Source organism: Heloderma suspectum, chromosome 2, assembly GCF_057233095.1.
Source record: "Heloderma suspectum isolate Gila_16-S chromosome 2, 16-S_ref, whole genome shotgun sequence".
NCBI lineage: Eukaryota > Metazoa > Chordata > Lepidosauria > Squamata > Helodermatidae > Heloderma > Heloderma suspectum.
Genome location: NC_139459.1, coordinates 225,861,441 through 225,884,807, shown reverse-complemented (window position 1 = coordinate 225,884,807; position 23,367 = coordinate 225,861,441). Strand labels below are relative to the sequence as shown.

Here is a 23,367-nt window from a genome sequence, read left to right as displayed (position 1 = left end):
AGATTACCAAAGTTTTCCAGGACTTACACAACTGTCACGTGTCATAAAATTCAAAATGGCTTATTCCCACCATAATCACCTTGTCAGCTTGTGATTGAGGTGGTAAAACAGTCACCCCCTTCAGCTGTTTATCTGGATTCAGCTTGACACAGCTGCAATGAATAAAACAAGATCCAGCAAGTTTGACTGGAATTCCCATATGTTTATCTTAAAGTCAAAGACTGATTACCTTTGTGGTTCTTGTCAATCATCTGTTCAGATACCCAGGTGAAATGATTATTTGGCTCCATTTAACAGATCTGTCGCAATTAGCTGTGTATGCAGAACCACCTCCTTTATGTAAAACTTTATATCAAAATTTGAATTTGAGTTCTAAGCCATTTATTAAGCTACCAGAAGTGTATAATTTTTATTTGGAGGAAATAAAAGAAGAGAGAGATCAAAGAGGCATTCAAAGTATAATTATAAACCAATATATATTAAAAAAATAAGTCAGAGTTTTATCTCCCATCAAGGTTTATGTCACGGTGCCACTGCACCAACACAAATCCCCTGTTTAGGGTTTCTGGCATTTAACTAACACCAGAGCAATCCAATATGCACTATCCTTTTGCTAGGATAATTACAGCAATGCAGAACTGCTTGCATCAATAAGCCCTTTCAAGAGAAGGGATTTACAGTCTGTTCAAATGCCCAAGAAAGCAGCAGACAGCCAAAAATCATTCAGAATTTATTCCTCTCCGACTATTAGGAGCTGGAGATGAGTCCGACCAAACATGAGCTGGAGCCCATGGTGGGGCCTACTCCAGGGCAGCAATGGCAAAGAAATCTTATTTTTCCACCACTTATTTGTCCACACAGGCTCATTCAGAGGAGCTGTTCCAAGTGATGAGAATCCTGAGACATCTTGACCAGGGAGAGGGGGGATCATTCAACTTGCTGTGACCATTCTGAGGATTAAACAAAACCGGTGTCCCACAACCCTAAGTAATATAACAGCAAAACAACTAGATTGGGCTTACTGGTGATAATATATAACAAAATCTAATGATAAAGGTTTTTTTTATCTGTGTAGTTTAAAAGCATACATTTAAACAATAAAAGAGAATACAATATTATTGTGCCTAACCGATGGTTATTTTTTTCCAGCGCAATAATACATAGGGTGTGGTCCTCTTTGTTTTTTCTCCACTTCAATCTGGTTTCAGGCCCTCTTATGGGACTGAGGCAGCCTTGGGTCCCCTGACTGGTGATCTACACTGGGAGCTTGACATGGGGGGTGTATCTCCATTGGTTCCACTAGACCTCCTAGTGGCTTTCAATACCATAAGCCATGGTATTCTTCTAGACCGCCTGACTGGGTAGGGACTTGAGGGTACTGTTTGTGTGACTCTGGTCTTTCATAGAAGGACAGTTTCAAAAGATGGCGCTAGCAGACTGCTGCTCGATACTGTGGACTATGATGTCTTAACAACTTTAAGAAACCACTGGGAGAGATTTGGAGTGTGGTGTCATCAGAATGCTCATGGGACCCAACTCCCTCCCTCCTTTCCATTTCCATCCAGGAAGGCTGTCAAAATGCTGACCCAGTGCCTGAGGCTGTCAATGTACTGAAACTTAATCCAGACAAAATTAGATGATTAATGCAACTGCTAGTTAGCAGAACTAATGACAAAATAATAGTCATCCTGTCTTTGATGGGGTTGCTCTCCCCTTGAAAATGCAGGTTTGCAGTCTGGGGGTGGGTGTTCCTGGCCCATGCTTTGCTCCTGGATGTCCAGGTGGCAGCTGGGGGCAGGATCACCTTTGCCCAGCTTAGGCTGGTGGACCAGGTGTGCCCATTCCTAGAGAAGGCAGATCTAGGCATGGTGACACAAGCCACAGTACTACAATGTATTCCATATGGGCCTGTCTTTGAAAAGTGTCCAGAAACTTCAGCTGGTTCAAAATGTGGCCGCTAAACTTTTGACTGGAACTAGTTTTCAAGCATATGCAACTTCTGCAACAGGTTTACTAGCTTCCAGTCCACTTCTGAGTCCAATTCAGGTCGCTGATTATTACCTTTAAATTATTAAAAAGCTTAGGATCGGGATAACTAAAGGACAGTCTCCTTTCATATTATTATTGTTTATTTTTTTACTGCTTTTTGGCTCCAGGATCACTCAAAGCCTGTCTCATAGCCTGCCCACTGAGACCAACCAGGAAGGCTTTTTTGTGCATCCACCAATATCCAAGATGCTAGGACATATGGGAGAGTGCCTCCTCTGTGACTGAACCTAGACAGCAGAACTCCCTGCCAAGGTAGGTTTGCCTTGCCTTGTTAATTTCTTCATCTTATGAAGACCTATGTTTTTCAGCAGATGCTTGGACTCTCAACTTTATTATTTTAAATTTCTGACTCTGTGGAGATAAGTTTTTCGAATTGAATTATTTACTCTTACCATTTGCTGGAGCAAACCATCACACTTAGGGAACTCCCTTCCAATTGATTTATGCCTTGCCCCATCAGTACAGGCAATTGAAGACTTCTCTCTTCACCACTGCCTTAGACTAGGTTCATAAATAGCTTGTACTCTTTGGAACAAGTTTATGAAATGAACTGTACACCACTTATTTCTTGCACATTCCTTTCTTTGTACCTTGCTTTGAGAGGGCATGGTCCTAAAAAAACAGTTTATAAAGATCTTGAAATTTGACTATTGGCCATGCTGGCTAGGCTGATGGGAGCTGAAGTCCAAACCATTTGGAGGCGAGCAGGTTGGGGAAGGCTGATTTAAACATAACTTAAAGAGGAGGTTTGGAACCATTAGTATTCCAATTCTAAGGATGCAAACACCTTAACAGGCTGTTTGTGACACAAAGGAAAATGAGGAGGTTCTTCACAAATGTATCTGCAAGTGATCAGTGCCACAACCTTGTGTTGTGGGCAGGATCCCAGTTCTGATCATTACTATTCCACACAGACTAACAGTACTGAATTGGGAGAAAGAGCTACTGTCATGCCAACACCACCACAGCAGCTCTATAGCCACTCAACAGAAGTACCTTTTGTTAATGCTTCTTGTTTTCCTGTTACTGTCACCAATTGTGGATTATGTAGAAGTGGTCCTAGTGAATAAGATGCAAGGGTGGGCAGACTTCAGGCTTGTGGGATCTACTTTGTTCTTTACCAGAACCTCAGGATCCACCAACCAGAGCCTGGTGCAAAAGATACACACTTAGACTTAGACATTTGTTTTGTCTGACAGAACTGAATGGAGCTCATAGTACTTCCACACAAAAATTCACTCCTAGTTACCCCAAGCTTTCTTCACTTCAGCAGTATAATTTAGGGTAAGAGGAGGGTCATAGAGCCTGTTCGCAGGATTACAAAAGGGGAAATAAGCCATGGTGGTTTATTTACCCTGCCATTCATGGTAGTCACATGCCAGGGGGATATGCATAATTAGCCTCACTAGTGTGGCTTGCCATGCTATGCAAACCTAGCAAGGGCAGCTTGTTGAAGAGGTTCTGGCGTGGCTTGTTAACCACAGCAACAAGCCATCCCTGCCAGGTTCTGCTGGTGAGGGAAATTATGCAAATCTCCCCGGCATGCAGTGTGATCATGTGAACAGGCCCAGAGTATTGCTGCTATTGTAAAAGAACTGAAAGTCAGAAATCTTTGCCAATCTACTGCAAGTCACTCCCAAGATCTATCACAAGATCCACATCTTCCTGCTGCCTGCCCCTTACCTAGAGAATCTTTGGTAGCAGTAAACTTTACAACACTGCCAGAGGGGAATCAGAGCCACACTCCGAAGCGTCACTGGCCTCTTATGAACAATGCATCTGAATAACGCAGTTGATTTCAGAGCATTGTAAAACTAAAAAGCAATATGAAGATACGACAGCACTACCTTATTTTTCAGCATTTGATAAGTGAACTGGATGTGGAGAACAACTGCAAATACAAGATTCTCCAATTTCACAGGCAATAAAAGAAACAAGTTTGAATTCTTTCCAAGTTTATAGAAAAGCTGCATATACACTGTGGTTATAGCAGTACACTTCAAAACAAACAATGGAACAATCAGTCAAATCCAAAACAAAAGGACATTCTTAAAGGCCTTCATGCGAAGGGGGCAGGGATGAATCAAAAGAAAGAGTACTGAAGCGTTTGAAACTTAGCAGTTCTTGCAATGGATATAACTGCTATACTATGTTTTATAGAAAGACAGAAGAAAGGGAGTTGCCACAGAAATCATTTCAGAGACACAATATTCCTTTCCCAGCTGGCAAAGTAATAAGAATACACTTGCCCTGGCAAGAAGACTAAAACCATGTGTCCCATAATCCTTATTCACATCCAGGTTTGCGTTCTCACTCTCATTTATCCAGATTGCAATACTAGCACAAGAGATAAGGCAAATATGCTAGTGAATGACATTCATAATGCTGTAGATACCCTGCAGTGGAAAAGCTCAGGGGCAAAATTGTCTGCTTCAAACTATCTGATTCAGCACTACACACCCCTGCTACTTTTCAAGGAAAACATTAAGAAATGAATGAAAATATAGCCCCTCCATGTGTTAATCATGTGAAAGAAGCTCCATATGATAACCGAGGATCCGCTGACCCCACCCCTTGGAAGTCCACATGCTGGCACAGATGTCTGCAAGGAAAAAGCCTGTACATGCACAGCTGCTCCTCCCGGGGAACAGTGCCTGATGCTGGTGGGGCGGGTCCAGCAGTGTGCTGTTGCTCCCCAGTCATCATGTGAGTCATCATGTGGAGCCCCTTTCACATGATCATCAAGTGAAGGGAGTTTATGTGTCTCAGAATCTCAATGGCATAGATTCTGTGGGATGCCACAGAATCCTAATGAGTTTGTGAGACAAGGTAAATAACCTTAAAATGAATGTTATCCTCAGGCTTATGTATATTCTAACAAACTCACCCTCTGCAAAAATATTTAAGAAAACAGATGCTATTATTAGAACATGTTATAGGGAATAAAGTCACGTCTAGAACAGGATATCTAAGATACAACTTCCTCCAGCTAAGGGTGGGTTTAATTTACCCAAGTTATGGGTTTAACTGCTTTCTGGTTAGCAAGTGTGAGCCACTGGATATTAGAGAATTCTCTCTATTCTGTTGGGTGGGTAAACATGGAACTAGCATAATTATTTACATTCTTAGGTTGAGAAGCTTCAGGTTCACATCATTTGGGTTATCCAGATATGTACAGCATTGCCTGACTCAGTAATTTGGATGTGTCAGAATCCATTAAAAAATGTGATCTTTTCAGAATTTTACCATCTCTCTCAAGGCCAGCAGTAATATTACCTAAGTGTGTTTTAGAAGGTCTCAAACGTGGTATGGATTACTTGAGAGTTAAATGGCTGCAGGAACACAGCTGCAATAGAGGGCAATTCTTAAATCTGTTACCTTGGCATCTATAACCTATGGCTCAGGTTTATTCAGCAGAAACTATGACCATGTTTCCATGACAACGGAAGGAGAAGCTAATGGAAGAGTATCGGATTTTTTAAAAGGAATCGGCTTTGCTGCAATCCATGCAGGGTTCCACGAGCACGTTCTTTGGAGCAGTAAAAATCGCTTCACAGAACATACTTCCTGGTGTGGGTGGGGGTTGGAGTGAACGGCATCTGACTGGCAGGGGCTGCACAACCAATAAGAGAGGCCTCCCCCTCTTCCCCCCTTTCTCCTTTCCCCTGAAAGTCCAGATACAACTGCATTTCAGAAGCAAGCCTCAATGAGCACAATGGGAGTTACTTCCGAGTAGACACACATATGCTTGGGCTGGGAAAGGGGGGGAGAACACAAGGATGGAAACCAGCCCCCATTTTAACCCGCAGGACCTCACTGACAACAATGGGAGTTACTTCTAATGGATTTGTTGTAGGAAAGAAAGACACTAATGGATTTGTTGTGGGAAAGAAAGCAGTAAACACAAAGACAGAAACCAGCTCCCATTGTAACCCGCAGGATATCTATAACCAAGTTGTGAAGAACATACTTCCTAAGGCAATGAATCAGAGCCTCAAGATCGTGCTTAATCACACTTTAAGGAACTGGGCTTTAACATGTACCATTCCAATTGAGGGGGAATCTCTGTAAGTTCTGATGTGGGCATTCAAAGGCAAGCTTCATTCAGCACAATAGGAGTTACTTCTGAGGAGACACTAATGGGTTTGTTGAGGGAGAAAGATGGAAAGATCCCTCATTTTAACACACAGGATCTGTATGAGAGAGCTGTGACGTAGCTACTTCCTAAGGCAATGAATCAGAGCCTCGAGATTGCACTTAATTGCACTTACAGAAATGGGCTTTAACATGTGCCGTGTCAATTGAGGGGCTTCTCTGTTATTTCTGTGGTCATTGAGAGGGCAAGCTCATTCAGCACAATGGGAGGAAACACCCTTTGACTGAGGTCACAGTGAAAGACATGAAAGACACACCCTTGGGCAGGGCTAGCATACCTGAGCTAAATGTGGGGATTGGGGCACACAGAAACTATACCAGGGAGAACCCAACTTAAGAAAAAGAATCACACTTCAAGCAGTCTCAGGAAATCCGTTTTTTCCCTGATAAGCTCCGGGGTGGCTGCTGGATGGCTATGACGTCATGTATCCCTAATGACCTCAACACGCAGCCGGCTTGGAGTAAATCACTGGTGAAACACCCCCTATGTTCCATCGTTGTTTTAATTTGAGCATTACAGAAGCATTTTATAGCAGCTCGAGCACCACAGCTACAGAATGACATGTACTTGATCCAAAATATTTGGAAATGCCCTATCACTGAAGCCTTTTCAGATGGATAATATTTATAGAATTTATTTGGTCTTATCCTTGAAGTTAGTGTTAACATTTAGGGCATAATTCTATGCATATTTAGACAGAAAAAAGTCCTACAATTCCCAGCATACCTCAGTCAGCATGGCTGGCTGGGGAATGCTGGGAGTTGCTGGAGTTTTTTCTGTCTAAATGTGCATAGGATTGTGCACTTAATCAACTTATTTTGGGTTACCGCCTAGTAATTTGACCATTTCTAAAAGCTGTTATGTTTTTGGTTGCTAGAGTGTCATTAACAAACACAAAACAAATTGTGTGCAGTTTTGGAAGTCATGGCTTTCACCAACAACAGAACACTAGATTGAAAATGTTTTAGAAAGAAAAAATGGCATACCACAGGAGGGCTGATTCAGAGAAATTTGACTCAATTTGGCAACCATTTCTAGACATGTTTTCTGAATGCTGGTTTTTGGCTGGTTTTCACCCATGCACAGAAATCCACCCCCCTCTTTCTTTGCAATTGTTGTATGGCTCAAATAAATTTACTGCATGAGATACACCTACCAAGCTCAGTGCAGACCCAGACCTGTGTATTCTTTTTTAAATGACTTAGGCAATGATTAGGTATTTTACTATCCAAGTTCCAAATATGGCTGGCCAAACCCCTTTTTATAACCTTGAGACTTGGAGGGATTTTCAGTCCAGGCACAGCATTCTTTTTTAATACTCCTATGTCCTCTGCAACAGTTACCCATACATATCCCACTTTTCATGCAAGCCCTATCTTCTGAGTTGCATGACATTATGTCGCACACTATGATTATAGCGTAACTGTGAAAGTGGACAGGGCTTCCAAAGTGAAGGTGTTCTGAGGAACAAAAAAAGGTTAATGCAGATTGCAGACCAGTTCATCTACTAAGAAAAACCATTCTTGAGCTAAACTGTTTATTTTAAAAAGGGAGATTTTTCTAAGCTAACACCAAGCCATCCTGAGAAAGACAATATTAATATTCCAGAAATATATTGTCTTTCTAGAGCCAATGACAGTCAATAGGGACAGAACATTGGAAATTGCAGATATAATCACAGCAATAAGTTTCATTATATAAAAGTAATGAATATATATATATATATATAGAGAGAGAGAGAGAGAAAATACTTAATAATTAATTTTACAAAGATTAACTCATAATATGACAAATTTCTGCAAGGTACTAGAAACTGTGTTGATGGCTTTTTTTCTGACTATTACAAATATATTTGAAAATGGGGCTAACAGACAGTTACGCTTACTGTAGCCTGCTGGAAAGTTTCACGATCATCTCCGCTTCTCTCCTTTTGAAAGTGAATGGGGCAATGTGATTACTACCCATTGTTGCTTGAGTATCACTTCAGCCAGGAAAAGAGTTGTAAAAATAATAGGAAAACACAGTGCTGTTATCACATAACACAATAACACATACACACATAGTCATCAAGAAGACAGACTGCTTTTTGTATAATATACAAAATGACCATATTTTAGTTCCTTGCTGAGGGCTAGTGTATTGTACTCCTTGTTGGAAAATAAAAACAAAATACAGTGTGGAAGTCCATTTAAAAGCCTTGTTAATGCATTGCATAAAAGCAGTGGAAGGCTACAAGCTGAAGCAAACTTACTTGGGCCTAAATCCCACTGAAATCAATGGGACTTCTTCCCAAGCAAACCCATTTAGAAGGAGTATGTAAGCCTGAATTTTAGATGCAATACTTTCATTTAACACATGAATTACCTGCAATTAAATTGCTAGCTGAATTGAATTAATGGATTCAACTGACCTTCATGGCACAATTGGTTACCTTATTTACCACCATATTGCTTCATCATATTGCTTTGATAAAGGAAAATTTCTTACCTGAAAACTAGTGCTTGTGTCTTGGATCCACCAATCAGGAGTGATAGCTATTACCCAATTTTCTAGGGTGGAGTGAATTGAATTCTTCCCTGAACAACTGGAAGATCTAGGGGCTAGCTCTCACTGTCAACTCTGCAATTACTTGAGGAACAATTAAGAGTTTCTGGATCCGAATCTTTCACAAATATTTCCAGGTAAGAAATCTCCTACTCTAACTCTGACAAAAATACCCCTTTAATGCAGGGGGTACGACAAACAGGAAAAAATGATTAAATATGTTTACACAGAAATAAACCAAATGTCAAGACAAGATGCAAAGGAAAAGGGACATATCAAATCACCTGAGTCCTCTGCTAACCAAGAACAGAGAGATACCTACTATTCTGCTTGTCTGCCATGTTCCTTGAGAGTTTGCTTCCCCCGCCCCAAAAAGAAAATCCAGTCAGAGGCTCAGAAGTAAGAAGAGGGGAAGTCAGTTCTGATCTCTCAGTCATGCTGAGATGTCTAACAGGATATGAACAAAAAGGATGCAGTAACGCTTTCTAGCACATTTAAAAAGATGGATAGAAAACCAGTCCTGCAGACATCTTGCTCAAGGATAAACCTAAGACCACTACAGTAAGATAGACACATAATGACCTAGGCAACTACGAGAGTTGTAGCACAGTTCCTAAAGCAACATGTATTTGAAGGCATCCTTCTAATGACTGAAATTCTAAGAATGCTTGTATAAGACAGTGGAGATGACCTCACCAATCCTCAAATATTGTAGTTTTTCTGGCCATCCCCATTCTCATCCACTGTGGAATATAACAAACTGCAATGGCTGCCATGGAGATAGCCATCACCTCAACATAGTAATTCCACAATTCTTATCAAGAATTTTACTGCAGTTAGTTATCTCTCCACAGTTATGGATTAGTAACATACATATTACCTGAACAAAGTGGGATGGAAGATTTTACTTCATTTCTCAATTCTGATCCTTAGTCAAGAAAAGAGCTGTGGGAAGGCATTCGACCGCATCCTTGATGCATAAGCAAAATTAGTTTCAAACCTCCTCTCAAGAGAACAGTCCTCCGGTTAGAGTTCTAGAATCTACATAGGCCCAGAACCCACGAGTGGGAATGCACAGAGACTCTAAATAAGAGTACTTCCTCAGCTACTTGCACAGAATCAAGAATAGGTGCTTCCCAATATTATTGCCATATTCTACTGGACATGGCTTAATGACTGCAAAGTCTCCTTTGCTTTGATTCTCAACATGCAAAAACCATGGAGATCTAAGACAATGCCAACCACTTGAAAATTCCACTTATCATCCTGCAGTCTTCATAAGCAAGAATTTAGTTCATTTCCAACACGTTCTGAAGCTTACTCCTCTGAGTGCTTTGAAATTTATATTAGCTTGGCCCACTAGACTAAAGTAACATCTATATGTAACTCATCTATTTAATTGGGATGTTCTCAACAGTTCTGTATCTGAAGAGAAACTGATAATCTTTATACAAGGAGAAACACTGTTGATTGGGACCACTTGCAAACCCAAGTTCCAAGCTTTATAGCCACAACCTCTCAATTATATAGCGCTTAGCAAGAAAAGGGAAATGTAAAAGTCTTAATAGGAACTGTGAACTGGCAGTACTCAAGAATTAATGTAATTCTTTCTGATCAAACATAAATGCAACAAGATGCTGGTTAGCTTAAAAGTACATGTTTGCATTCTTTAAAGTGGCACTTGTTCTGAAGAAATGCAGCCAATCCTGGAGATCTAATGAATGCCTGCGCCCACAAACCCATTTTAGCTGCAGCGCCACCCCAGTGAATAGGGCAGAGCCAGCTTGAGAAAACCCCTACCTGGCCCTTTATTTTCAAGAAAACTATGTACGTATTCTCCTGGCTCTCTAGCCGCCATTATGCAAGACATCTGTCGTATAGAAGGAAAAAAACATGCCTACTACTGTGCTGTGCTGGGAATGGGTTCCAGCTCCCAGTTGTGCCCTTGTACTGGAGCTAAGACCCTTATACCCAATCCTTTGCAAATCGGCAGCAGAGCACTAAGGAATAGGAAATAAGCCCATTAAGTAATATTTCTAGGCCCAACATGATTCACTGTAGCAGCCTCCAATACCTATAACAGGCTTACACAGATGCACTGGGGAAGTTTTATGTCACAAACACACATCACTGTTATACCAGTGCAGCTGTCAGGGTCTCCAGATGTTATTGTATGTACTCTATATTTCTGTATACTTTATTTCAAACTATGCAACAGATTCAGATACATGGAAGATTCTATATTAATCTACACCACTACAAGCTTTCAGAAACCTACAGAAAGTCTGACCCTAATTCCATCCCTACCTGAAGAACTGAAGCCAGTCCAAAGGAGCAAAGGAAGAGATGGAAGCACACAAAGTAACAATACTGATCTAACGCAGAACTTATGTGAGCCCTGACAGAGTGGAAGTTGTATATGTGTTAAGACTTCATGGTGAAACTAGCAATGCTAAGGATATCTTGTGTTACTTACAGACTATGAACCAGGACTCTCGCACTCCATACTGCACAGCAGAAAGAATTATATACTTGAGTTTCTATATAGTTACTAATCAGGAAATCTAACTCAAGCTCACTTCTGAGCATGCTTTGGTAAGAACTTCATCATACTATAAAAATGTCAAATCAGAGTAACTAGTAAACATAAATTTGTCCAGTTGGAATTCTAGAACCAATAAAAATATGCTAGTTGTAAGTTATAGCATTTTAACCCCAAAGTCAGCAGCACATGAAATAACTTTTACAAACCAAAGAAAGAGAGAACTCTCCTACAACTAGCCAACCTGGCAGGAGAAAAAGCAAGTGGACATACTACAATACAAATATACTCTATCTTGGAGTTGGGCAAACTGGTACCAAAGTTTTAGACAAAACTTTATGCCTAATTTACATAAAACTGCTGTGCAGATTAGGCATCCTTATCTTGAACAAAGTGACAGACCGCAAATTCCACAGAAAACATGCAGAACGATAAAACCAGTACTTCCTTCAAGACAGAGTGTCCAACAAGCACATATCTATATATCCCAAAGTATATTTATCACCTTTCGAAACCAATTTTGACTGAAATTGTACATTTTGGGATTCTCCTCTGCGGCTGCTTTTTTTGGAACAGCCAAATTCAGAAAGAGCAGATCTTTTATTTTCTGCTTTAAAGAAGATACATTCCTTTCCTCATCCTGTGTGTCATAAAAGCCTTGATTTCTTACCTGAAAAATCCATCACTGCAGCCTGACCATGCCCTGATCACAACCTGTCAACCAAACAAAATATACCTAATAGGCAGTTCATTTTTGTGGGGAACACACATATCACTAACTACTTCCCTTTACATTATCTTCAAGAACAGAGTTCAAGCAAATGGTCCAACAATTGTCCTACAACTTCAAGTTTAGGAGAAAAACAGTAGGGTAAAGCTCCAAAACAGTGCGTCTAAGGATCCCCAAGAGAAACTCTCTCCTTTAAACTTTCAGCTTTACTCAGCTAAGATGAATGGAATAGCAAACCAAATCACAAAATCTATCAACATAGTTGCGTTTAGGATGCACTTGCATTTAGAACCAATAACAGCAACTACCTTATACAAAGAGAATCCACAAGAATTGGATTCTAATAACAAGTTGCCTCAATCACAGCACATATGAACTTCCATTCCAGGTAGCAAAATAACCTAAATTTCCAACTCAAGAAAAAGTGCCATTGAAAGAAATGAAAACAATGTTAACCCATCCTAGCAAAACTTTTTAAAAGGATGTGAGAACCCTCTCCTAGGTGTTATGGTCCTTATTTGTGAACATACCACCCACTATAAACAAATATGAAGGAAAAACAAATCTGAGGCACATGATAAAGTGGCAAAGGTATTACCTTTGAAGACTTCAGTGCAATTCTATGCATGTCTATGAAGAAGTAAGCCTACAGAGTTCAGTCGGGCTTACTCCCAGGTAAGTGGATATAGGATTATAGCCTAAATTCCCCAAAGGAAGTGAGTCAAAAAAGGAGGGGAGAAAACAGGCTTTCCCCATTTCAGAATAATTACCCAACAGAACATGTATAATACAAGCAGGATTGCTCTCCCAGACCACAGAATGGATTTATTCTTGAAAGGGATACTGTACTCTTGACATAGAATTTTCAGCATCAAATATAGGATACACTTATCTCTACACTAGACAGTGGATAACCTAGAATAATCCCAAATGCACAATATTCTTTGAAAGGTAACTACCACAGAAAAACCTTTTTCTCTCCCAACTTGCTAAAGTACTTTATCAAAATAGTCTTCAGCACAAAGCAACACTGCCAGCAACTTGATGTGCCTGAAATTAGGGAATTTATGATTTGATGTAGGAAATTGCCAAACAAGAGCTGCTATCATCTAGAGAAATTCCAACACAGAAAGTCACTGGATGAAAAATAACACTAGTAAAGAAAGCCACTAGAAGTGGGTGATGTGTTAACTTACTAAGAATTACTTTTATGAAGGAGAAATCCATCAGAGAGGAAAAGCCGAAGGAAGAAAGCTGTGAAAAACCACTGTAGAAAGAAAGGAAGTATGTGGGTAATATGAAAAGACCGAGTCCAGACAGTTCATGTACTCTAACACGGGGAGTAAGTCTTGTATCTTGAAAAATCGTAGAACATTGTATGATGGGCGGTACTACCGGATGCCAGAACTCAGCAGACCAACCCTCATTCTTTTTTTGGGTAAGAAACTTGAAATCTCTATAAGAATGTTTATTTGAAATGCCTGGATTTTCTGACTTTCAGAACTGACTCTATAAATATCAGGAATATAAATATTAGGGATACATCTTTCAATAATTACTTGAGTTGATATTGAATCAAAACAAGGAAGTACTTCTAAAGGAAGGAACAAAACTGATATATTCATGGGAAATAGATAGCTCTGAGCTACATGAACAAAGCAGCAACAGATACAGTAAAGCACAAGCATCCTACACTGTACAACACAAGGGAACATTGTCCAAAGGAAGTACAAGCTCCTGGGGAAACAACAGGTACAATACTCTAAAGATCTTCACTGGATGGACTTTTGATACCTTTACAAGGTAACATGAAGAGCTGCTGATTCTACTACACTTACAGCCTGAGAGGTCACCCATCAATCCAGATTGGTGGATCTGAGGACACAAAGCTTATATTTTGAGAGGCATTCTAAATGTCCAAGTGCTCTATAATCTATGTAATCCTGGATTCGTATATAAGGCTGTCCATAATACTCTTTCTGGGAAATGTAGTAAGTTCTAGTAATTCCCTACATCACATATTTTGTTACTTTGATTTTTCAAAAGATTCACTTCAACTTTAGGACTAAAATGCCTCAAATATATCCTTTACAAGTATATGTGGGAACAAGAACCTAGCCAACTTGAAAATAGCAAGCACTGATCCAGTTCATCAATGAATGAGATTAACCATAACGGGCATGACTTACCAGCTTTTCATGCACAGTTCAAAGCAGAAGTCTTAATTTAACACTGTGGATAAAACAGCTTATTCTTCTTCTAACTTCCAAAAATAAAGTTATGTAAACAGAACATCCTACATCTCAATCTGGACTACAGGTTTTTTGGTGGGTTTTTTAACTGCCTGCAACATATATGAGACAAAGGAAAGTGTTTTATATTCATACTTCAGAATGGTTCCATCTGGTGGAACTTCTGGCTCTATACTCACATGTGTGGATTCTGAAAAGGAACTCCAGGGTTCAGAGTAAATCGCGCTGTGGATTTGAAAGGTGGATTTGCAAAATTCAACTTCAGTGCTTTGCGCTTACCTGAGAGATAAACAAACACAAACAAAATCTTGTCGGCAGGACAACACAGATTACTGAATTGAGAGCATCAGGAATAAACCAGAATCAGATGATAAACTCTTCCTCACAACATGTAAGAACATTTCACAGCAGCACTGAATATTTTATATTATGACATCAGCCACAATATCAGTAGAACAGCCACTGAGTAGGGCTCCTGCGCTTAACAGGAAATTGAATCACTGAGCAAGCCTGCATCTGACAAACAGCTATTTTGCATGGGAATTGTTCTTAACTCTGGTTAATAATTATACTACAAGATCACTTCCATGAATGTCGGGGGTTAACAGCAAAACATTAACCCCTTCAAAAAGTTAACCCCCACCTATTACTTTTTTAAAAAAATAATATGATTACATCGAAGTTAAAGAAACCCCACATCATTACTCTGAAGCTATTGGATGCGGGATACAGAGTGCGTACAGGGGTCAATTAAAATGGGCAGGATTACAGCCTTGGCTGTAATTACCAGTACATGATGTAGCCAGGTCATGAAATCTGTCCAAAGTTTATGTCAAGAGGAGTCCATTCTGTTACTGTCTACTGAAGGAAGATGTGCTGCCTGTGACTGTACAACTGTGTAGAAAAAACGATGTATACATCCATATACTTATAGGATTATGTTGACATGCACACACCTACATGGCTCTAGATGTGTGCATGCAAAAGAGTGATGACATATTTGTACATGAACATAACTTCTGAGAGACCAAATATACATGTCCAATTCTGAAGTAGCCAGTGGCCAATTTAAAATGGGAAATGTGGAATTCCAGAACCAAATGGTCACTCTGCCCCAATGTACAAATTGCATAGCATACTAAGACACATGAATTGCACCTAACAACATGTATGAGTTTTCTAAGCATAAAGAAAGATATTGCTGCTCCAGTCCATAGCATATGACAGTTAAAGCCACAGTCACACTAAGGATGCTCACAACAAAATGTGAGTGTCAAACATTTTACTACCACATTCTGTGATGAAGTGTGCTAATGCCCCACATGTTTACTGGCTGCCTAAGTAGTTTTTCATGCCTCCTCTCTCCCACCACAACAATCTTCATGTCAGGGAAGCAGGGGGCCCCAGCCTGAGAAGTACAGGAGGTATCACAAGGCACTATAGCGTTGATGCCACTTAGTAAACTTCAATACAAAATAAATGTTTTGTGCAAAAAGAAAAAACTACATCTTTTAATATGAAAAATAAATACAAATGTATATTTTAAAAATTTACATTAAATTTGGTCTATTTCAACACAGTGGGGAAAAGGATGAAAGTTGTCCAGCTAACTCAATATTAGACTCAAATTTTGTGTTAGAACTTTACTTCTAACAAAATTAATGTACTGTTTAGAGTAGGGATAAATTAACCTAGGTTTTTAAAAACAGCTAATTAACATTTCTGTGATTTAATAGGGATGATGATATTTGGCACATTAATACTAAACACACTTTAACTTTGAAGTAAGTTGATGGAATTTATTTCCAAGTAAGTGTGCTTAGGACTGAAGACTAAGCCTCCCTTCTGGACCTACTGCTTTCTATATTTATGCCTAATAAGGAGGCCTTTGCTCACCCCGCCCCATTTAAAGAGAATCGTCATTATGGTTTATTTTTTATTTACAATACTTATATACTGCTCTACGTCAAAAGATTTTGGCATGGTGAACAACAAAGATAAAAGAATAAAACACCATATTAAAACAATGAAAACATTTTAAAAGAAACAAATTCCGAACTTAATAAACCGCAGCTGGTCGCTAAAGGAAGGCCTCGCGAAATAACAATGTCTTCAGGAGGCACAGAAAGCAACACAATGTTGGCGCCAGCCTGACCTCCAAAGGCAGGGAGTTCCAAGGGAAGGGGACCACCACACCGAAGGCTCTTTTCCTGGTGGACTCCAGCGGGGCTATGGGGCCATGCGGAACCACCAGGGACATGCCCTCTGATGACCTTAGTGACAAGGCAGGTTGGTAAAGGAGAAGGCACTCTCTCAGGATCCTGGTCCCAAGCTGTTTAGGGCTTTGTACACTAGTACTAATACCTTAAACCTGGCCCGGTAGCGAATAGGCAACCAGTGCAGTTCCCTCAGCAAAGGAGTTACATGCTGTAAAGGGGTAGCTCCTGACAACAACCAAGCTGCTGCATTCTGCACAAGCTCCAGCTCCCGGACCAGCCTTAAGGGCAGCCCCAGATTGAGCGTATTGCAGTAATCAAGTCTTCAGGTTACTAATGCCTGTACCACCATGGCCAAGCAATCCCTGTCCAGGAGAGGCTGTAGCTGGAGAACCAGCTGAAGCTGATAAAAGGCACTTGGAGCCGCCACGGCCACTTGGGCCTCTAGCGACAGCGATGCCCAGAGTACGGACCTGATCTTTCAGGGGGAGTGCAACCCCATCCAGAACAGGCAGTGAGCCTATCTCCCAGACCCAGGGACCACTCACCCGAAGGGCTTCCATCCTGCTAGGATCCAGCTTCGCTTTATTGGCCCTCAACCAGCCCATTATTGAGTCTAGGCACTGATTCCAGACTTGCACAGCTTCTCCTGATTCAGATGTCACAAGAAGATAGAGCTGCATGTCATCAGCACACTGATGGCATTTAGCTCCAAATGTTATATCACAATATATATTATTTTAAATTATGCTGTAAAGTTAATGCTATCTGACATCATACAGTTGCTTTCAGTTCAAGAAGTAAACCAAGGAAGAGATTATTGATATGCTTCCATTAATCAACGAGTCACTTCAGAGATCTACTTGCTAGATTTAGGATGCAATCCTATGCCTGTTTAGGCAGAAAAAGTCCTACAACTCCCAGCATTCCTCAGCCAACATGAGTGGCTGGGGAATGGTGAGAGCTGTAGGATTTGTATCTGACTAAACAGGCATAGGATTGTACCCTAAGGCTGAAAACTTATACCTACTTACCTGGAAGTAAACCCTACAGACCTTAATGGAATTTATTTCTGAGTAGACATGCATGGCATTTCCCCAATCTGTTGCCCTCTAGATGTTTTGAACTACAACTCCCATACTTCCTGACCACTAGCCATCCTAGAACGGGCTGATGGGAGCTGAAGTCCAAAACAACTAGAGGGCACCAGGTTGCAGAAGGCTGATGTATAGAATTGCAATGTTTTACACTTTACACTTCTAGGCCCTGCATCTGAAATCAAACTTAGCAAGAAAAACAGCCAAATAACCAATTAGTGATCCTAATTAATCATCACAGCGTGCATCAACACAGTCAACACAAACTTTTTCATACCAAGATTTGAAGAATATAGAAAGGTAAAACTCAGGATTGAAAGCAACTGTAGAAGTTCATCTTCCCCACCAACTCATGGAGAAAGGGAGGATGGTGTCAGCAACTGCTCAGTGGCCCAGATAACAGCAGAGAGGGCCAAATCAGGAGAGCTCTACAAGCTCGTAATTTATAAGCCCACATCTATGGGCATATGAAAATAAAACTGGTTGAGCAGAGCTCAAAAACAATGTCTGCTAGTTTTTACGGGCATCGAACTGTTATGTAACTCCACCATAAGTGATTTCACAATGAAAGAAGGATAAAGGATCTATTATAATGCCTTCAGAACCAGAAGCGCCACTAATACATACTTGTTGGACCTGAAATATATTACCTCTGAAAAGTCTATCTAAATGTTCTAAAAAGTTTTTTTAAAATGGTCCAGGTATGAAAGCCTGAAGCAGAAAACTCTACTTAAAAAAAAAGAAAAAAGCTCTGAACCCTACTTTTACTACAAGCCTAATATTACTTTTGTGCCCTAATCCAGCATTCCTTGGGCAATCCCAGCAGGCAATTCCTCATATGCTTCCCAGGAGCATTTTGCATCCTCCCCCATCCCCCCGGGTGAAATCCTGTGAAACAGAACTACTGGAGTAGAGCTAGTGATGAGAGAGACAACAGCAGTACAGACCCATAAGGCTTGAATTCAGAGATCCCCTGAGCAGAGTTCTATTCACTGGCTGAAAGGGAGTGTTTTTTGCCAGTTCCACTTTCAGCCCCATGCAGTCCCTGAAAATGTGCTCCAAAGGGCTGGGAGACCCTCCAGAATAGTATGGGAGATGGCAGGGGAAGGGGGGAGTTGCAGAGAGAATCACTGAAAGTCACCTCCCATGCACACACACTTCTACCAGCAGGAGTCTCCACTGGATCAAAGACCCCTCTGTAAACGGAAGGAGCCCTTCCATTTGCAGAAAAGCAAGTCTGAATCCAAGCCAGTATAATTGTTCTCTGACAAAATGCCAAAAAGGATGCTGAGCTGCATAACATAATGTCTAACCGGTTCATCCACCGGTTCAGTTTTCATTGAGCATAAAACACTGTATCAGTATTTTGGGCAGATCAATAGAAGCCATGTGTAATTTTAGAAAAGTTTAACTCTCAAAGCTGTAAAAACAAACAAACATAGGAGTTTAGACACATGTCAGCAGTGTAACCTAAGGATCTTCAACCGAAAGGCACAATGAAGAACCCTATCTATATATCAAACACAATGCCAACCCCCACTCTTCCCCCTTGAAAGACGTTGCCTTAAATCTCTGACATATTTGGTTTATAAGTAGTACTGAATGTTCAGTATTTAGATTTGCAAAACAACACACACACAAACCAGCAGCCACCAGTTCTTAACCCTGGGTGTCAAGTTCTAGCTGCCAGCTCTTCTTCTACTACTGCTTCAGATTTTAAGACGCTGCCTCTCTATTGTTATTCCAATTAGTACCGTCCACAAATTTTCACTGGAACATACTCTAACAACTTCACCTCAGTGGAGATGGCTGATCAGGTCACTGCTTCTCTTCAGTTTGCTAGAATCAGCTTAGGACAGTGGATTCTGTAGCTATTTACCTTTCTTACCTGAAGAGTTGCTGTGGGGGCCGAAAAACTAAAAGAACTGCCAGGAATCTGCCATCAGTTTGTGTGAACCAGGCATATGTGAACCAGGCAGGTGCCAGATCAATAAGATAGATTTTTCTTTTTAAACTCTATTTTTTTTTTAACTGATGGGGGGAGGGGGAGAATGGATGGATAGATGGCTTGGGTTAATAATTTTGGAAAGTACAGGAAGAATGGAAAGAAAACCTCCAGCCAAAAGTGGTTTTGAAAAGACTGGGATATTCCCTGTATGGTTGACATTAACATAATATTGCAGGAAAGGGAGCGGAAAAGTTACACTTTAATACTTTACTATTCTAACAGTCACAGAGAAAGGAAATATGCAGGATGGTCAGAACTAGATTGCTTCTGAAGGCTTTCTTCAGTGTTCCACCAATATGCCCTCCAATGTTTGGGAAACTGTTGTACATCCTGCCCGCTCTACCTCCTGCTAAATTTTGACAAAATTTCATAGGATTCTATTTATTTGTAATGTGCTTCAACTATGACAATTTAATACCGTACAGTAACAAATACCTCCTCTTGATTTTGTGAAGTGTTCCACAATTTTGATCTTTTGAGGACCCTTTAGCTGATTGTAAGATGTAACTGGTGAAAGGAGTGTTGTCAAGCTTTATAATGTACAAATAATTGTCTTCTGAAACCAGCAGAATATTTCTTGCCTGGGTTGCCTCAGCAGAATTTCTGTTTGCAAGCAAAGAATAATAAACTTAAGAGTAAAACCGCCATGAGCCAGCGTGGTGTAGTGGCTACAGTGTTGGACTGGGAGCTGGGAGATCCGCGTTCTAGTCCCCACTCGGCCATGGAAGCTCACTGGGTGACTTTGGGCCAGTCACAGACTCTCAGCCCAACCTACCTCACAGGATTGTTGCTGTGAGGATAAAATGGAGAGGAGGATTAGGTAGGCCGCCTTGGGTTTCTAAAAGAGGAAAAATGGCAGGATATAAATGTAATAAATAAATAAATTAGCCGATAGCCACCTTCAGAAAAATCATAAAGGCTACCAGTTTTAGAAGACAATTCTAAAGTATACTTACATGGAATTATGTTCCACTTAAATCAGTTTAACTGACTTCCAAATAAAAGCGTTTGGGAATGGGGTACCTGCCCCATACAATAAATTGCATAAACAGAAGCACAGAGAATTGTGAGATGTGCATAAACCACTACTTGGTGGACACAAAGGTTATCCAGATTTGATGATCTTTGTTAATTATGCATAAATATGCAAATCAGCTGTGGCCTGCCTACTCACATAACATTTTCTGATGTGACCCTCACCGCTGCCCAAGTTACTCAGTCCCCATGTATTATTTCTGCTAGAATTGTAATACCATGGACAACTTCATTCATCTTTTATGAAGCTATCTGCTTATCCCACTCCTGTATGACACAGACTGGTGACTGTAAAAAGAACTGTGAATTCAGAAAACAAAAGATTCCAGCAATAGGCAGAATACCAGAGAAGCCAGAGGAAAAAGAAGGCTAAAGCAGGAGTTTTTGTGTCATGCAAGCATCTTGCTGGGAGGAACCACAACTAAGGGCCAAAATAGCCATATTTCTCCCACAATTTTGTTAAGTAAATACAACCGGGGGGGGGGGGGATTCTGGGTCAGGACTGTGGTGTGGTAGAAGGGGGAGCTATAAACCCTTACCTCTGTTGCAGTCCCAGTCTGGACTGGCCCCCTCCCATGGCTGCTATTTGCATCTGGAGGGAACCTCCTCCAGATGCAAATAGCAACCACAAGCTTCCTAATCTGGATTGGCACTGGAGCAGAGGCAACAAGTTAAAGACCCCTCTCCCCGTCGTGCCCAAGGACCTGGGCTCCTATTAACTTTTAAAAACCATTCAAGCAATAACCATTCACATCTGTTATGGCATTCAGGCAACAGTTCTAAGAATTAGGACCAACATCCTTGGGGATAGCACTGTCCGCAAGAGATGTAAGAGAAAAAAAGCATTCCACACAACAACGTTGTTGTGATGGGGAAAATACAAGGCCCAGAAACACCATGCAAGTTCTCTCAGCAATCACTTGTGTCTTTTCAGTTTGTTTTGTCTTGGTAAATTTTTATATATATACCTCTGTACTGCTGAAAAATGTATCTCAATTGATTAGAAAATATGATTTCCCACAGGAACCCGTCTTGGAATATGTTAAACTACATTTATGATTTTACGGATGCCTAGTAGTGATAAAGTGGGCACAAACCAACTGTTTTATACTTCTTGAGTTTTGTACATGCTATGGATCATCTTTAGAAGCCTCAGACATAAAATCTTGACACAAATTACTGGACATCAACAGTAATCTTACAAGCATTGCATTACTTCTAAATTAAATATGCATATCCATTAACTTCAAATAAAAATGAAAAAATATATGCAGTCTGAATTAAATGCAAGACGGATGTGTTTAACTATACAAGGTTTACCCAGTAGAGAGAAAAAATGGCTAGCAATGCTATGTTTGGTCTCCAATAAAGTTCTTACTAAAGCATGGCAGGCAATTATAAAAATATAATGAACATAGCAATTACAAAACGAAAGCCATAGGAGAATGAAACAATGAAAAAATTAATTGTGCAGAGCTTCCATTAATCATCCAAACATGGGCTGACAATGACAGATAAAAACATGGTCTGACCTTTATAGAGACTTCAGATTCACTGCATGCAGCAAGCCATGTGTTCAAAAAGTTATCACTCCAAAGGTGATAACTTTGAAGCAATATTGAGTCATGTAAAATAAAACCATATCCCAGAGGAGAGGACCAAGATTCAGTGGGCGGGCACATGCTCTTTCTCATACTTAAGTTCTAAGGTTCAATGCCCAGCAGTCAAGGTACCTCAGATGTTAGCAGTGGGAAAGACCATTTCATGAGATCTTTGAGAGGCACTGCTCAGAGAAGATTGGACTAATGGCCTGACAGTATAAGACAGCTCACACAAAGCTTGATAACTAGAGGGGGAACCCTAAGCAGTGATGTGGGGTGAAATATTTTCAAGTATTTTCATTTCTGCAGAAAATTTTCCATTTCATAAGTTCATTAGTAAAAATGAATGTATGTCAATTGCAAATGCAATATTAGGCAAACTTGGCAGTTTCAAAGTTATAATTAATGTTTTTCAGCAAGTATGTGAGAAAATACACATATGTCATTGTAAAGGTGCCCCAACAACCAAGAGAGCTGAACTCTGTTAAGTAGATGAGCGGTTGTCAGCATATCATGTACAATTCTTTGGGTTGCTAAAATTAATTAGTGTGTCAACAGTCTTTAGTGCCTTTGTTTTTTCCCTTAAATTTAGATAATGTAAGGGAAGTACATGCTATTGTCCTTAAATTTTTACTAGTGTTCCAACAAAAATATCTACATAATATAACTTTTAACTCGCATTAAGTGTGATTTCAATTTTTCTCCATAAAATTTCAAATCAAATACTTGTGGTGTATTGGAACAAAAAATTAACATGGGGTACTTTTTAAAGTGTTGTTGTTTACGAAATACAAGTAAAATGAACATGCCAAATTAGATCTCTGTAGGGCAGCCTTCCTCAACCTGGTACCTTCCAGATGTTTTGGACTACAACTCACAGAATTTCTGACCATTAGCCATGCTCGCTAGGGCTAATGGGAGTTGGAAGTCCAAAACATCTGGAGGGCACCAGGTTGGAGAAGGTTGCTCAAGGGCATCAGAAAATTTTACAATGCACACTGAAAATTTTCTGATGCAAATAACCCTATGCAAATTAACCAAATTTGCATTGGATTTTTTTCTGGGTTTTTTTTCTGGAAAATTTTTCAATTCAAAATTTCCCCCCCAAAACCCTATCACTGGCCCTAAGGTACTGAA

The 23,367-nt window shown here is 40.2% G+C and overlaps 1 protein-coding gene across 12 annotated transcripts in view; it reads right to left on the bottom strand.

Annotated features, from left to right (window-relative positions):
* The window catches only part of MAP2K4 (mitogen-activated protein kinase kinase 4), an 83,004-nt gene that overhangs the window by 42,846 nt on the left and 16,791 nt on the right, over positions 1–23,367 (bottom strand). For 8 of the 12 annotated variants that reach the window (XR_014788317.1, XR_014788319.1, XR_014788318.1 and 5 more), the window contains 2 exons: positions 14,453–14,552; positions 8,091–8,186 (listed from right to left, as the gene is read on the bottom strand). Coding sequence is in view for 8 of the 12 variants with exons in the window: in XM_084838306.1 (XP_084694432.1) it covers positions 8,091–8,186; positions 14,453–14,552 (196 nt within the window). In the remaining 4 variants the exon portion in view is untranslated. Of the gene's footprint in view, positions 1–8,090; positions 14,553–23,367 lie in introns of all 12 variants that reach the window. The other 4 variants (XM_084838309.1, XM_084838312.1, XM_084838313.1 and 1 more) reach the window with 2 other exon arrangements.